The 17,600-nt window shown below is 36.5% G+C and overlaps 1 protein-coding gene across 4 annotated transcripts in view; it reads left to right on the forward strand.

The window, feature by feature from the left end:
- CFAP43 (cilia and flagella associated protein 43) overlaps positions 1-16,062 on the forward strand; it is a 110,904-nt gene extending 94,842 nt beyond the window's left edge. For 3 of the 4 annotated variants that reach the window (XM_081249666.1, XM_081249668.1, XM_081249669.1), the window contains 10 exons: positions 17-124; positions 1,912-1,998; positions 2,686-2,774; positions 4,390-4,603; positions 5,706-5,818; positions 7,284-7,443; positions 12,182-12,346; positions 14,140-14,220; positions 15,414-15,567; positions 15,756-16,062. In XM_081249666.1, coding sequence (XP_081105792.1) covers positions 17-124; positions 1,912-1,998; positions 2,686-2,774; positions 4,390-4,603; positions 5,706-5,818; positions 7,284-7,443; positions 12,182-12,346; positions 14,140-14,220; positions 15,414-15,567; positions 15,756-15,922 — 1,338 coding nt within the window. In that variant the 3' untranslated portion in view covers positions 15,923-16,062. The remainder of the gene's footprint in view (positions 1-16; positions 125-1,911; positions 1,999-2,685; positions 2,775-4,389; positions 4,604-5,705; positions 5,819-7,283; positions 7,444-12,181; positions 12,347-14,139; positions 14,221-15,413; positions 15,568-15,755) is intronic. The other variant, XM_081249667.1, reaches the window with a different exon arrangement.
- The last annotated feature ends 1,538 nt before the right edge of the window (positions 16,063-17,600 follow it).

Here is a 17,600-nt window from a genome sequence, read left to right on the forward strand (position 1 = left end):
TTAAATATTTCTATAGGAGGAATTGAAAATAAACAACCTTGTGTTTTCCTTACTGTTGGATGAAGAAATAAGCTCCAGAGAAGCCTTCCTGCAGAACTACCTTGCAAGGAAGCAGGAGGAGAAAGTAAGTATAGTGTCTGATACCTGAGTACAAGCATCTTCTGACAAAGGGGATCCCTCTTAACAAGAGCTCACATGCCTAGCCCCTTCCTTCCTTCTACATTCCTACTCAACTGTGTGCGTTCCTTGGCTCCCTGTCTGGGACTTTGCCCCAGGGTCAGATGAAAGTGCCCACTCCAATCCGTTCATAAAGTTATGTGATTCTGCGTCTGCAATCATTTAGTCAAACAAACTATGTAACTTTCATATGACATATGGTTTATAAAATGAGGCCATGTGGCTTCATGGTTGAAGGGGCCCACTTTTTTCTTTTCTTTTTTTTGTGGTACGTGGGCCTCTCACTGTTGTGGCCTCTCCTGTTGCGGAGCACAGGCTCTGGATGCGCAGGCTCAGTGGCCGTGGCTCACGGGCCCAGCCACTCCGCAGCATGTGGGATCTTCCCAGACCAGGGCACGAACCCGTGTCCCCTGCATTGGCAGGTGGACTCTCAACCACTGCGCCACCAGGGAAGCCCCAAAGGGGCCCACTTTTAACCACTGACTAGCTATGGGACCTTGGACAAGACACATAACCTTTAAAGCTATTTTCAAGCTCTTCTCTAGGGAATATTGTTCTCTCTGGACCATTTGGCACCCTAAGTTTCACTAAATATATAAGTAATGGGTTAGCTTATAGAATGAAAAGCTGTCATATTTTGAAAAACTCAAATAGGAGCATGAATAGATATGTTTCATTAAAGAGACAATGAATACAAAATACATGTCACATAATAATTTTCAAAAGATGTCAGCTTTTATTAGTATTAATAAATGACATTTATGAATGATATAAAGTATCAAATGACATATGTAATTATTGTTGCCAACAGTCTGTTAAAGAGCATATGCAAAGCACCTTCTAAATACAACCCTACTCATAACAACCCTGCAGAGTATGGGATTTCTTTTGTAGATGAGGAGTCCATCTCAGAGAGACTGGTAATAGGCTAAGTCACTCACTAGTGTGTAACATACCAGAAATTGGAACTGTAGATATAAATAAAGACCCTCCAAATGAGAATAAGCAGACTATTTATTCAGAGCTTGGTATAGTAAGGGAATTAGCCACCATCACTTGTGTTTGGCAGACACTCGAAGGCAGGCAGGGGATAAGAAAGCTTTATAATGAATAGAAGAGAGGGCTTCGGCTACTCCCTGATTCGAAGTAGTTGGCATGGAGAAGCCTGGAGCAAGTTAATTAGAAGCTTGGCAACCTATGTGCCTGGTTTAGGAAGCAGCTTTGGCTTTCTCTGGTTGGTCCTAAGTTGAAAATGGTGGCAAAAATTAGGAAAGCTGAAAGTTATTGACCAAGTCCTGGCAGTTTAGGGCCAATCGCTGCAGAGGCTGTGGTTTCACTTCCTGGCTGGTTGTAGGTTATGGGTCAGGGCTCTATCTTTATATACGGTCTGGCCGTTGTCCATTTATACATTCAGTCTCTCAGAACCAAGGTCCATGCAACTCCCAAGCCTGTGCAATTTCATCATCCATACTGCCCTGCCAAGAGTGTAGTGTGCTCCCTAGTCACTTACACACTCACATACAGAGCTGGCTACCCTTCGAAACAGGTGAGTGGATGTTTGTCCTTTCAGTCTCCAGTCAGTTTACTTTCTTCTGTGAACGTTACCTGTAATCGATACTTCACTTCACATTTATCTTGTACTAGGGAATTCCTTGTTCTTTTCAGTATCCCCAATATTTTTGTTTATCCTGAAAAATCTCCAGTTCCAATCTTCTATTCCCGATGTTATTATAGAGCCAGACTACAGAGGCCATCCGGAAATCTAGAGAAGACCTCGATATGTACAAGGAACACTACGACAACTTACTGGCGGAAGACAAAGTGAGAGCTGTTGTCTCACCCACTCGCTAATGCAACAGAGTTGCTGCTGCCTGGATTTGGGGAAGATTAAGAGGGATATAATTTAATTTCCTCATAGATTTTTCTCCTACTGTAATTCACAGTTATGGGTGTACTTCGTTCTATGCCACTGTGTATTTCTAAAAATCACTGTGTAAAATAAATTTTTGTAAACTTCTCTCGTTCAAGCTTTCTCTTGTACAAAAAAGAGAGAGCTCATCTAGACTTTGGAGCTTTTTGAACTTCAGGTTGCAAGCCCCATTAGTTGGTTATGAAATCAATTTAGTAGGCTATGATCAGCAGATTTATAATGGAAAAGAATAGGATAGAAAAGCAAACAGAAGAATAGAATAGAACGGAATAGAATAAAATAGAGGTAACTTGCATGTTTTACAGGTAAATATCATTTTGTGAAACTTCAGTTCTGAATGATTTCTAAGACCTCTTATATGAAGTAATGTTTTAAATTTACTGAGGTGCTTCTTGTTCAAAGTAAATCTTTGTTAAATCCTTGCACAGTGAGTGGTCACCCTCTAACAAGGTTATAAACCAAGTTTTCATGGATTTTTAAAATCAAAGTGATACAACCTATATTTTAAAGAGTATTGTCAACACATAAAAGCCTTCTGAACAAAGTTACAATCCTGTCAATGATATGTTTTCCCTTAGGTTCTAGATCGCAGCTTTAAAAAGGAATTTTCTGAAATTCCCAGTCATCAGGTGGATATACTCTACAAACTTTTTAAACGCCGACCAAGGTTTGTTTCCTCTTTGCTATCATGTTTTTGAGAAAAAAAATTGTAAGCGTTATTAGATGTCAGCTTTTTCTCCCAATTAGTTCGTAATACTCAGTGTAACATCTTTTATGTGAAAATGTTCAAGTGTCTTGATCATAACTCAGTTTGTTAAAGATCATCCTTATATCTTACAGTAGGCAATGAAGACTAAGGATTTCTTTTTTACTATTTAAAAATAAAGTATCTAGGTAATCATAGTGCTATTATAGGTTCTATTTTATACATGAAAGTAGTTCCTCGTAAGACACAAATGGCAGACAGATTTATAAACTGTTTTTCCCAAGATGTGTTCCAGTAAGTATGAGTCCCTTGCAGTATGAATTGGAATTACCCATAAAAGGCTTCCAGGACAAAATAAGTTTAAGGAAATGCTGGGTTGAAAAAGATAAAGTTAAAAGATTTTCTTTACTGAAGAACATTTCAGAAGTTTTTGTAGCCTTTGCATCCCCAAGTATAAGAAATAGAGTAGGAAATGTTTTCCAGACTTATTCCACCACAAATACCCTTTCCTCAGAGCATCTCATGTGATTTGTGTTCAAGACAAAGTTTGAAAAATGCCAGTATAAATGATTGAAAATAACCATTATCAGAAGAGTTCTAAAATATCTGATTTTTATACCGAGAGTAGCATTAGAATTACATTTCACACATTTCCAAATTTTTATCAGTTCAGATTTCCATAATTTTTAATCAGACATAATGTAGGAATCATGGAGTTTGTCACAAAGATATAGGTTCATTTGTGTCTGAGATGCAAACTCATTCTCTCACCTTTGACAGGTTACATGCAACCTGAGGAATTCAGTCTAGAGCAAGCCTTATGTCTTTGTTTCCCTATTTTAAAAGGAGTGAGTTACATAAGCCTGTGAAGAAAGAAGTGAGACCTCCCATATACTGGGAGGCAGCAGTGGAAAAAAGCATAAACTCTATTGTCCAACAGAATTAGCTTTAAATCCTAACTCCACATCTATCAGACCTGTGGCCTTGGCCAGTCACTTCTCTCAGAGCCTCACTTCCTTCATCTAGAGCAAGAGGATAACAATAGTAACTTCATGGCGTATTGTAAATCACCTTGAGAGTGAGTGCCTGGTACAAATCTCTGTACCCTTCTCTTCCCAGCTGCAGGTCAGGGAAACAAAACTAATCCATTAATGTAGATAAAAAGAGGCACTTCTCCAGTTGCACATATATCTGAACATTTTCCAGGCTACTCACCTGCAACAAGGATACCAGCAGAGGATATATGGGGCAGAACCCGGGGACATCCACGCTTCCCTCAGGCATTTACCTACCTGCTTAAAATGCCCAGAAGGGAGACATTTTCTAGTGCAGGTAAAACTGCCAGTGCTGACAGCAACTGGGGACATCTATAGTCCAGCTGAGGTCATGTCTGGGGATCCAGAGAGGATGGAAGAAGGTCCAAGTGGGTGCTTTTCTCTTTGGGGTCATCCACCCACTAGCCACAGGAAACTGTCATGCAGTGTCACACCTCTGCTAAGGGTTACATTAATTTAACAGTGATTTTTTTTGTATGTGAGAATGTGAAAAGTTGATGGGCTTTTATTGGTAATACCAGGATTCACAAACAAAAAGTGCATTCCGATACGACCAGTCTTGTGCCTTTTGGAGAGCGACCAGGATCTGGGAAATTGAATAAGGATGCCTTTGCCCAGTTAATGAAAGCCATGGATGACTTGGACAGTATTAATAACATGCCAGAAGGCTTGGACCCCTCCGTCTGGGAACATTTCTGCATGACCAGACGAGCGAAAGTGGAAAATGAACAGAAAGTATATAATAACATTTTATTATTTTATTTCATTTCATTTAGTGTACTAGTATCAAATATATAGTTTATGGTGGTCAGTGCTTCTAGAAAAGCTACTTATATTTAGGTTTTCCCACTAGGGTAGTAGTTAGTAATATTAATAATAATGATAAAGAAATAAAATATTAACCTCAGTCCTATTGAGGGCTAAGTACTTGTAGACCCAAACTGATGGCCACTAGCCACACGGGGTTATTTTTTACTTGAAATAAATGTGGACAGTTCTAATTGAGACATGCTGTAACTGGAAAATACACACAGATTTAGAAGACTTAGCATGAAAAAAAGAAGGGAAAGTGTCTTAATATTTTTTATATTCCTTACAGGTTGAAATGATAATGTTTTGGATATATTGTATTAAATAAGATAATAAAATTAATTTCATCTGTTTCATTTCACTTGTATAATGTGGCTCCTACAAAATTTAAAATTACATATGTGGCTTGCATTGATGGCTCACACGACATTTCTCTTGGACAACACTGTTGTAGATACAACTTCTCCTGTCTGCTCTGGTCCTGAGTAGTCCTCATCCCTTTTTGCATAGAAGAATTATATTTCACCAGAATCAGCTTTATAGTTTTACTAGAATATTTTGTTAATGTGACAAAGGGTAGCAATTTGAGATTGTGTTTAATTAGGAAGAGACTCCTTCCTCTTGCTGCTTCTTGACCACACCTTGCCCCCGCCCTGCTGCCAGATTACCTAAATTGTGTGCCGCATGCGTCAGGCTGTCATATTTTTGTTAAAGTATCCATGATTGTAAAACTTTATCTAAGATGATAAGATATAAGAAAAATTCTAGTTGCTTGCATATTGTCTTTCAGTGAGAAGCAAATTTGATAATTTTCTAATTATTCATGGGAGGTACCATGTAAGTTTTGGATTTCTTATCTTGCATAATGGCAGGATTTAAATTTTTGTTTATTTCTTAGAAAGTTGGACTTGTTAAGGTTTTGTAACAAAGTTAAAAGATGTATATTTTTTAAAGTTCTTTAAAATTAGTTTGCTTTTATTTCTAAAGCTCCGTATGTTCTGAGATGTTGGTGGTTTGGTTTCTTCAGGTAAAGCAGAAAGCAGCTGGCTTAACAGAAATGGTGGCTTTCCTCCAGAGGAGAACTGAGGATGATGAGAAGGTGCAACATGAACTTGAAAAAGTGTTCCATGAGCTCATCCTGTAATTTGAACCTTTCATTCATGTTCATTTATTCAAAATCTAGGGCTAAATTAGGTTGTGTTATCACAGGGAGAGAATGCTGACTCACTGGCTTACAGCTGGCACTGGCTTACCTATATTCATGGCTTTGTAACTTCTCTTTGAGAAAGTGCATTTTGTTACATAAGACCTTATTTCAGAATGAAATTTGCCTACATGCTCCACTGTTCTTACTGCAAATGGTCAAGGTTTTTTTTTAACTCTTCAATTTTGTTTTTTCCCTTTTTTAAAATTTGAAGCATAATTGACTTACAAAATTAGTTTCAGATGCGCAACATAGTTATTTGATATTCCTATACATTACTCAATTATCTCCATGATAAGCCGTTACCATCTATCCACACAAAGTTATGACAATTTTTTTTTTTTTTTTTTTGCGGTACACGGGCCTCTCACCACTGTGGCCTCTCCCGTTGTGGAGCACAGGCCCCGGATGCGCAGGCCCCGGACGCGCAGGCCCAGCGGCCATGGCTTACGGGCCCAGCCGCTCCGCAGCATGTGGGATCCTCCCAGACCAGGGCACGAACCCTTGTCCCCTACATTGGCAGGCGGACTCTCAACCACTGCGCCACCAGGGAAGCCCAAAATTATGACAATTTTATTGACTATATTCCCTATACTATACCTCACATTCCTGTGACTTAATCAAATAGGCAAACTTGGGGAAAATCTTTTATTTTAATCTCCTTCCACATGTTTCTGCTGGTAAGTACTTTTAAGCTCAAGCCACACAAGCAAACTGTATGGAAAATTAAGTAGATATCCAAGATATTTCCATGTAGATGCCTAAGTAGCTAATATTTTTTCTTCAAGGGAGCTTGTTGTATTTTCCAGAGTAATTGGGATACTGTTTTAAGTCCTTGCTTCACTTTTGGCCATATTTACAGCCACATTGATAAATACTCCTCTGATGTTCCCAAATTCATCATTAAACATCATTTTCAGATCTAGGTGATAAGTAGGAATATGAATTACCTAAAAATAGATTTGATAAGTAGCATGCAGATTAAACATTGTTAATATAATATCAGAGATCAATACATAAAGTCAGAACTTTAACAGATTTGTTATTTGGTAGCATCTCTATTTTTTCCACTTACATTCAAAACCATATTAATCTTTTCTTAATCATGAAGTAAAACTTTATGAATGTGTTTCTGTCCATACCATTCTTTGAGCAGCCCAAGTGTAATTCCACATCAGTAAGAAGAGGTACCATAGAGACCTCTAGGAAAGCTTGTCATTGGGAAAATATTTTCCACATTAATCTCCAGCATGTTTTCCTTCAACTTAAGGAAAATTAATTTTGAATTTTATATTCAATTTTTATATCATATATTTTATCGAATTTATATATCAGATGATAGATGAAATTTGGAATATAAATATATTACAACTACTTACTTTAAAGTCTTTTTCAATTTAGATTACAGGAAGACAAAGTGAAATTCCAGTTGAATTTGACAATCCAAATCCTCCTTAAACAAGGGCAAGTAGAACTGGAGAATTTCCAGTTACTGCTGGATTATTCTGATGCAATCCTCATCAACAAGAACATAATTGAAGCCTTGAATTCTGTGATTCGGGTAATTATCATGCTTTAAGGAGAAAAAACCAACATATCACTTGCTGTACCAAATATTTTTCATCTTCTCCCATTTCTATGGTAAATCATTTTCATTCAGTTGAACCAGTGGTTGCTAACTCTGACTCTACATTAGAATCACCTGAACAAGTTTACAAATGTGTCCAGACCCCACCCCTAAGCATGGATGTTTTTTAAAAGCTTGCCAGGTAATTCTAATGTAAAAGAAGTTCAGGACCACGGAGTTAAATGTTCATCCTAATATACATACTATTATTTTGTTAGAGTAAATCTCTTCGCTTAATGATAAGTTTGATAAGCTTAGGGAATTGATTTCAGACCTTGCTTGTTTTCTGATATAAACATTTAATGTTATAAATTGCTTTCTATGCACTATTTTAGCTGAATTCTGCAAATTTTGATATTTTGTATTTTTATTTTCTTTCCATTTAAAATATTATCTAATTTCCCTTGTAACTTCCTATTAGAAGTTACTATGGGTTATTTAGAAGTGTGTTATTTAATTTCCAAATATTTGTGGATTTTGTGCTATTTGGGAATTATGTGCTAATGTTGCTATACATATTACTTTTATAAATGCTCTTAACCCACAATATATTGTTATTATTGTTGCTATAGATAGTTATCTTTTAGAGTGATGAAAATAAGAAAAAAGCATTTTCTATTCCCCTTCAATTTCACTATTTCAAGAGATCTTTCTTTGTATAGATTGAAGTTTCTGTCTTGTATTATATACCTTCTACTTAAAAAACTTCTTTTAACAACTGAATTGCAAGTCTGTCGGTAATAAATTCTCTCTGTTTTTCCTTGTCTGAAATTGATTCACCTCTATTATTGTAAGATATTTTGCTGGGTTCCCTGGATTGACAGATTCTTTCTTTCTCCCTCTCATTCTTTTCACTTTAAAGGTGTTCATCTTCTTCTGGCTTACGGAACTTCTGACAAGATGCCTACTATATTTTTTTAATCTTTGTTCCTCTTAATGTGTCTGCCTTTGAGATTTTTCTCTTTATCTTTGGTTTTCAGCAGTTTGAACATATGTCTATGAGTGTGTGTGTGTGTGTGTGTGTGTGTGTGTGTGATCCTTTTAATGTACTGTTGACTTTGGTTTGCTAATATTTTGTTCATGATTTTGGCATCCATGTTCATCAAGAATATTGACCTGTAATTTTCTCTTCTTGTGGTGTCTTTGTCTGGCTTTGATAATCAAACAGGGTAATGTTGCCCTCATAAAATGTTTGGAAATATTCCCTCCTTTTCAATTTTTTGTTAAGTGTTTGAGAAAGATTTGTATAAGTTCTGGTATGTTACATTTTCACTTACATTCATTTCAAAGTATTTTCTAATATCACTTATTTCTTTTTTGACCTCACTGATTACTTAATAATGTGGTGTTGAATTTCCACATATTTGTAAATATTCCAGCTTTCTTTCTGTTACTGATTTCTAGTTTCATTCCCTTGTGGTCAGAGCAGATACTTTGTATGATTTCCATCTTTTAAAATGTATTGGGATTCATTTTATGGCCTAACACGTGATCTGTATTTGAGAATGTTCCATTTGCACTTGCAAATAATGTGTATTCTGCTGTTATTGAGTGATGAATTCTGTATATGTCACTTATGTCTAATTAATTTATAGTGTTCAAATCCTCTATTTCTATATTGATCTATGTACTTGTTCTATCCATTAGTGGAAGTAAGATATTAAAGTCTCCAATTATGGTTATTAAAATGTCTATTTCTCCTTCAATTCTGTCAATTTTTGCTTCATATATTTTGAAGCTGTTTTTAGGTGCATATATGTTTATAATTGTTATATATTCTTGAAGGATTGGCCTTCTATCAGCATATAAAAGACAATTCTTGTGTTGAAGTTTATTTTGTCTGATGTTAGTATAACTATTCCAGCTGTTTTTTGGTTACAGTTTGCATAGAAGATATCTTTCCATCCTTTCACCTTTGAGCTACTTGTGTCATTGGATCTAAAGTGAGTCTCTTCTAGACAGAATATTTTTGGATCTTTTTTGAATCCATTGTGTCTATCTTTGCCTTTTAATTGTAGGCTTTAATGCATTTACATTGAACATAATTACTGGTAAAGAAGAACTTACTGCTGCCATTTTGGTATTTGTTTTCTGTATGTCATATTTTGCGGTTGTTCAGTCCCTCCATTATTGCTTTCTTCAGTATATAATTGGGGTTTTTTGCAGAGTACCATTCTGATCCCCTTCTCTTTTCCTTTTCCCTATACGTTTCCTTTTCTGTATGCTTTCTTAGTGGTTACCCCTGGGAATTACAATTGACATCTTAATTTTATAACAGACTAGTTCAAATTAACACCAACTTAGTTTCAGTAGTATGCAAATCTCTGCTTCCATGGAGCTCTGTTTCTCCCCCAGTATGTTACTATTATCATGAATTACATCTTTATATACTATGTGTCCATTAACATAGATTTTAATTATTATTTTATGCATTTTTCTTTTAAACCACACAGGAAAAATAGTACTTACAAAAATAGAAGAATACTGGCTTTTATATTTACCTATGTAGCTACATTTTTTTTTTTTTTTCTGTACACGGGCCTCTCACTGTTGTGGCCTCTCCCGTTGCGGAGCACAGGCTCCGGACGCACAGGCTCAGCGGCCATGGCTCACAGGCCTAGCCGCTCCGCGGCATGTGGGATCTTCCCGGACTGGGGCATGAACCCATGTCCCCTGCATCGGCAGGCGGACTCTCAACCATTGCGCCACCAGGGAAGTCCTACATTTTTTATTTAGTTTTTTTTTTTTTCTTCTTCTGGCTTTGAGTTACTGTCTACTTGCTTTTTATTTCAGCTTGAAGGACTCCCTTTAGCAATTCTTGTAGAGCAGTCTAGTAACGATGGACTCCCTCAGTTTTTGTTTATCTCCGGAAGTTTTAAATTCTCCTTCAATTTTTGTTGTTAGGGTAGGAGTAACAATCATCAGATTTGTTGATGGACTGAATGTGAAGGGTCAGGTAAAGAGAGGGATCAAGAATAAATCTTAATATTTTGGCTTTTGAGCAACTGAGAAGGTGATGGTGTCATTCACTGACATGAGAAAGACTGGGGAGATGTAGCCTTGGCTGGGGACATAGGATGAAGAATGTTGGCTTTTGTTAAATTTGAGATACCTATAGAACACCTCAGTGGAAATATCTAATAGCCAGAATTCAGGGTTGAGATATATATTTAGGAGTGTTCTATATGTAGATCACATATATTTAACTACATATGGATTATTACATATAGATATCTGCATATAGATAATTTATGCCATAAGATTGCTTGAGACCACGTAGCAAGTGGGTAGATAGGAGGAGGGTGTTTGGGCCAACACCCAAAGTCCAACTCTGAAAGATCTAGCAGAGAAGGAGTTAAGTGAGGAGACTGAGAAGGAGCTGCCAGTGAGATAGAAGGAAACCTAGAAACCATAAGAGAAACAGTTCCAAGGAGGAGGGAACCATGCACTATGTCAATTACTTGACAAGAGCAGTCTTAGTGGAGGTTTGGGGCAGGAGCTCAATTGGTGATGGCTGAAGAAACAATATGAAGTGAGGAAGTTGAGACCAGGACTATAAAATAAATCTTATGACAAAGTTGACTGAAAGGAAAGGAGAGAGGAGATGTGGTAGTTCGACAGAAGTGTTTCTCAACCTCAGCACTACTGACATTTTGAGCTGGATGATTATTTGTTGGGGAGAGATGTCCTGTGTATTGTGTGAAGTTTAGCAGCCTCCCTGGCCTCTACCCACTAGATGCCAGGAGCAATGCCCCCCTACAGTTACGTCAGCCAAAAATGTCCGCAAACATAGTTGAATGTCCCCTGGTGGGGCAATATTTCCCACATTTGGGAAATACTGCTCCAGAGAAATGCTTGACCTCAAGATTTTGGAACTGGCGATGACAAGATCAAGGGTATGATCATGGGAGCTGGGTGGCTGAGCAAGATAGAGAAAAGAGCATTGAAAGTGGGAAATTCAAGGAACTGAGGCCAAGCAGTGACCAAAAGATGAAAATAATTTTTAGAAAGAGTAGCAGTTGGTATAGTCCACTAGTGGCATGAACTTGAAAAAGCTAAGTTCTTGAAGCAGAAGGGAAGAAAAATATAAAACATTAACTGATGGAACTCACATACAAATTTATTTTAGAGACATAGTAGTTTCACTGTTAGCAATCTGGGAGAACAACTCCATGAAAGTATTCCTGAACTTCATGTAGGCAATTTGAAATGAAGTACAAAACATCTAAGTGTTTAAATATCATATTTAACCCATTGAATTTTTTTGCTTTCCCATTAGCTACCAACAAGATACTGCTGTGCCTAGTTGCATTAAATTACAATCCTTTATCTATAGTGTCAAGAAGCAGGGCAGACTAGGGGTATAAACGCATACAGATTGGTAGATTGGTGATGGCCAGAGGAGTTCCTGCCTAATCACTGACATAAAAGTAAATTGGCTATGCCATTCAAATGTATCTTCTAATCCCTTCTGTTCAGTAACTACCATGCTTTATAGTGATCAGATTGTGCCCATCAAGTAATTTTCTAATATCTACTACATTTTAAGAAAGAGGATAGAATTATCTCTGCATTCCAAGCATTTTCTAAGAAAAGCATTCAGCTTCAAATATTCTGTATTCTGTATGCAGAATCATATTATATGAATATCGGAATGTACTTTTTCTTTAAGACTCAAGGACAAAAGAAAGTTGCTAGCATGATGGAAAGTAAAGAAGTCCACAAAGGAATAGTTCAGATTGAATGGGAACATAAGAAAATGGAGATGGAAATGGAAGATCTAAATCAGAAGGCTTGGGATATTCAGATGCTGTTTTTTTCAAGAGATCGTCAAAAGGTAAGTTCTCCCTGCCCCCCACTATATAATTTTAATTTCATTCATTAATGTATTCATTCATTCAACCAGTATTTAATAAGAAGCCTCTGTGACGTCAAGCATGTTCTGTGCCAGAAGTAGTTCATAATGTGACTATGAATTCTGTCTGTTTCTTCTGGTAGTTTACATTTGCTGCCTCTGGTTCTTTGTGACCCATTCAGTAGTATGGTTCCGTTTTGCAGTTCACCAAAAGTTTCCTAATTGTCAAGTCTAGTGGTCCCTTTCCCAGTCATAACCATCCCTGTAGCATTTGTCCATCTTCTTTTTTTTTTTTTGGCCGCGTGGCATGTGGCATCTTAGCTCCCTGACCAGGGATCGAACCTGCAGTGGAAGCATGGAGTGTTAACCATTGGACTGCCAGGGAAGTCCATCCATCTTCATTCTTAATTACCCATTGTTTTGGCTTTAATCATCCCTGTTTTCTCCTGTATTTCTTCCAACATGTCATACCACTCTGCCTCTTTTCCTCATTTCTCTTTTGTTTCTCTTAAGTATAGCTATTTTTAAGATTCTGCCCTCAGCTCTGTGTTTCTTTCCATGCCCTCTCCTTTGATGATTTCTCTTTTTCTGACTTTCATGATCACTGCTAAGACTCATCCAAGCTTTCTGGATTCCAATTAAATTCCAATTCCAATCTAAGCTCTCTGAACCTGACCTTTCTCAAGCTCTATTTCTGTATTTCCTACCTCCCAACAGCTCCTCTTCTTATTTTGCTTATTTCTGTTCTTTCAGCCATTCACTCAGGGTTAAAGTTGTTGTCCTTTTTGATTCCTCTCTTTCCCTTGTCTTCCAAGTCTTGACTAGTTTATCCATTTACTCCCTCATTCTCTATGCCCACTGCCTTTACCTTGCTTCAGTCCTTCCTTTTCAATGGTTTAGAGTATTTTACAATAATCTCCTAACTAGTCTCTGACCTTGGGTTTTTCTCTTCTAATTATACTGTATACTGCTGTCCCATTCCTATTCAGGTCTAATAACATTACTACTCTGCTCAAACATTTTAAAGTTCCTCTTCTTACCTGGCACATGAATTCTGAAGTCCTTAAGTGGCGTTCGGTGTCCTTCAAACTATCTTTTGAAATTCATTCCCACTCTTCCTCTTACACATCAGTATTCTCAAACCAAACTGATTTTATTTTCTAGGATTCTACCTCTGTACCTTTGCTTATACTGGTTCTTCTACCTGCAATATTTTTCCGCATTTTTTTTTCACATCCCTAATCTATCTATTTTTCAAGGTCTGGTTTAAATGCCACCTCATCCATAAAGCCTTTTGATTTCCCCAGTTCAGGGAAACCATGGCCCAACTCAAACCACCTTTTAATTTGCATGTCACCTTACATACATTCTGACAACTAATCATACTACATGTTCTCTTTTTCTTGAAGTCTCTGTCATGTTATCTATCTTTGTTATCTCCCTCAGTATCTTTAACTGGGACATTGTTAATATAGGGCTTAATGAGACACTCTCAAATGAGACACAATAAATATTTGGTGAGTTGAATAAGTGAATGAATGAATGAGAAAATAAACTCTAGGCATTTGTAACTGTTAATATATGGATGAGTGTGTCAATAGCCAAATATAAATAAATAGCATGACACTAAAGTCAAGTCAATCCTAACTTGGATAGATAATTTTTATGAGAAACAGTAACTTTCAAAACTAAGATAATCTTTATAAAATTGTCTACTGAAAGAAATAGAGAAAAATATCCTTACATACATTGTGGGGTTTTTTTTCCTCTTAAAGTACCTAAATGAACCAAACTATGAGACTCTGATTGCCATTCAGATTGGAATATTGGAGCAAACCATTGCTGTTTTAGATAAGGTAGGTCTCAAGGATACTGATCATTATAATTACAGTAGTTGTGAATGATTTGAACAAAGTAATAGTTTGCAAATCATGAATTCAAATAGAACCTACCAAAATCTTGGTCTTTTATACTGGTATTCAGGATGTAATTAGAGGTCTCTAAATAGTGTCTTTGCAACTGTAAGCAATGTGGTAGCCTGAAGCACTTCTTTTTTTTTAATTTTTATTTTATATTGGAGTATAGTTGATGAACAGTGTTGTGTTAGTTTCAGGTGTACAGCAAAGTGATTCAGTTATACATATACATGTATCTATTCTTTTTCAAGTTCTTGTCCCATTTAGGTTATTGCAGAATATTGAGCAGAGTTCCCTGTGCTATACAGTAGGTCCTTGTTGCTTATCTGTCTTAAATATAGCAGTGTGTATATGTCAGTCCCAACCTCCCAATCTATCCCTCTCTCCCTTCCCCCAGTAACCATAAGTTTGTTCTCTAAGTCTGTGAGTCTGTTTCTGTTTTGTAAATAAGTTCATTTGTATAACTTTTTTAAGATTCTGCCTATTAGCAACATCATATTATATTTATCTTTCTCTGTATGACTTACTTCACTTAGTATGATAATCTCCAAGTCCATCCATGTTGCTGCAAATGGCATTATTTCATTCTTTTTAACGGCTGAGCAATATTCCATTGTATGTATGTACCCCATCTTCTTCATCCATTCATCTGTCAGTCATTTAGGTTGTGAAGCATTTCTTTTAACATTTGAATTAACCCCTTGGGAGATATCAGAGTGTAGGTGAATTTCCTGGTTCACATTAGGTTATGATTTATGTAGTAGAAGTGTTGATAGTCTTTCCTTTGCATTGTAAAGGCTTTGTTTTACCCTAATTGCCTAACAATGCTCAGTTTTGAGTGTTTAACATATATAAGATGGAAACAAAGTAATCTCAAGGCTATGTGTTTTTTAAATCTTCTCTTATTTCTAAGAATATACAAATTTTTTTCTAAAATGTGTATTAACATACCATTCTATCTTTCAACAAATAATTTAAGTACCTACTATGTGCAGGCATTGTGCTAGGTACTAGGGATATGATGCTAAGATGTCCGAATGATGACAATGTATTTAAATTTTAAGAATAATGTCTTTATATAATATATTTTTTCAAAATTATTTCTGTGGGGTGTCACGGAACAAAAATTTCAGACCCACAAAAAGAATGTGGAAAACTGCAAAAGGCTGCTTAAAAAACTGAGAAGGTGCAGCAATCAAAAAGATGTAGCAAATTATACCCTAAGCTGCAATTTACGAGAAGAATTGGTGGCTGTCTCAGAGAGAAAAGACATCTGTAATGCAGTGGGTAAGATTTTTTTCTTTAATCAACTGTCGGTTTCTTTTAAAAGTGATCATAACTCCTAAAATCCGTACAGTGGTTATAAAGCTACCAGTATTTGTTCCATATGTTTAAATGATTCTGAGTACTGTTTCTGTATTTAAAAGTATAGATAATAAGCCGAATAATTCCTTCTTCTTCATTTCTGGGATAAGGGTCTACACTGACTTGTGAAAAGATTGCCAAAGAACGATATGAAAACATGATGAGACAGCAAAAGTTAACAAAAATCTCAAAAGAACAAGCTGAGCAGACTTCAATACTACAGGCTGAAGTTGAAAGATTAAAGATGAAAACATTTCCTGCTCTCGTTCAAATGTAAAAATGCTGGTGGGAAACATAAGACCAAATCAGTCATTTTAAAAATAATTTCATTTGGTTAAAATGACTTCTGTTTCTCTTATATAAGGAAATTTAAGTAGAGTCTCCTCTTAGTGGCATATTTTTAATAGCAAATTGCTTGATTTTAGCCTTAGTCATTATAAAAATGTTTGTCCTACATGAATAAATGTCTAAAATAACATGAATGATTTTTATTCAAGAATGAACACGATTTTAACTCAGAATATATTCAAGATCTACTTTATTAAGTCTTAATTTGATCAAAAATTATTTTCACCGCAGTAATATAGAAAGTCTTAAAGACAAAAAATTATTTTTAGCCACTACTGGTATTTCTAATTTTATAAAATTACCAGAAATGTTATGAGATTATGAATGATTTTTATCTTTTATACTTTTCTATATTTCCCATTTTCTTCAGTAAGCATTTCTCTATCATCAGAAAAAAAATTAATAGAATGTTTAAGATTATTCCCTGTCCTACCAATGGGAACAAGGTGAATTGTTTACTTTTACCAGGCCCTAAATCATTTGTAAATTACAACATATTTTCTTCTACATAGACGTTCTACATAAACATGACATAATCTTCTATATTCATATGTATTGCAACAGAACTTAATTTTGTGCCCCACACGATAGTTTAGTAAACAGAAAAAAAGCATTTTCTCATTTTGTGATATTGTGATTTATAATAAGAAATATATATATTTGGTCTTTGACACCATTCCTGGCACAGAGATCCTAAAACCCTCGGAATTTCCTAAGTGATGAGAGAGGCACAGGTGTCTTTTTATGTTAATGAGGTGACTTTTGGATTGCACCTAAGGATGGGGGCTGTTTGCCAGGAGAACCAACCCTGTGTCCCAACCTCCCATCCACCCACCCACCCTTACCCACACCCACCCTTACCCACACCCACCCCACACCCCCACCTCTAGGAAGGGTAAAGGGGCTGGAAGTTGATCACCAATGACCAATGATTTAATCAATTGTGCCTATGTAATGAGGTCTCCATAAAAGCCTAGAAGGACAAGGTTTGGAGAGTGTGCCCAGAGAGAGCAAGCAAGCTCTGAGCTTTTCACCATAACTTGCCTTATGCATCTCTTCCATCCCAAGGTTCCTGAGTTAGAACCTTTTACAATAAAATGGTAATCTGATAAATAAAATGTTTCTCTGAGTTCTGTGAGCCGCTCTAGCAAATTAACTGGACCCAAGGAAGGAGGGAATCTTGGGAACCTCTGATTTATTGCCAGCCGGTCAGAAGCACAGGTAACAATCTGGGTTTTCAAATGGCATCTGAAGTGGAGGGCGGTCTTGTGGGACTGAGCGCTTAACTTGTGGAATCTGATGCTATCTCCAGATAGATGTGTCAGAATTGAGTTGAATTGTAGGACATCCAGATGGTGTTTTGAGAATTGCTTGGTGTGGAGAAACACAGACACACACAAAGGAATTTGGTGATCAGAATTCTTACATTTCCATGAAATAGTTTATCACTTTATTCATGTAGAGGATGATAAATAAGTAATGAGAAGATTAACTGTTCAGAAAACTGCTTTGCCTTTCCATAGCCTATGGACTGCTGCATTCCAAGGTAATACCATTGGGATCATTAACCTCAATCTCCAAAGGGTGTCAATGTCTCGATGTTCTGC

This window comes from Mesoplodon bidens (genome assembly GCF_964165515.1).
Source record: "Mesoplodon bidens genome assembly, chromosome: 1".
NCBI classification, from domain to species: Eukaryota; Metazoa; Chordata; class Mammalia; order Artiodactyla; family Ziphiidae; genus Mesoplodon; species Mesoplodon bidens.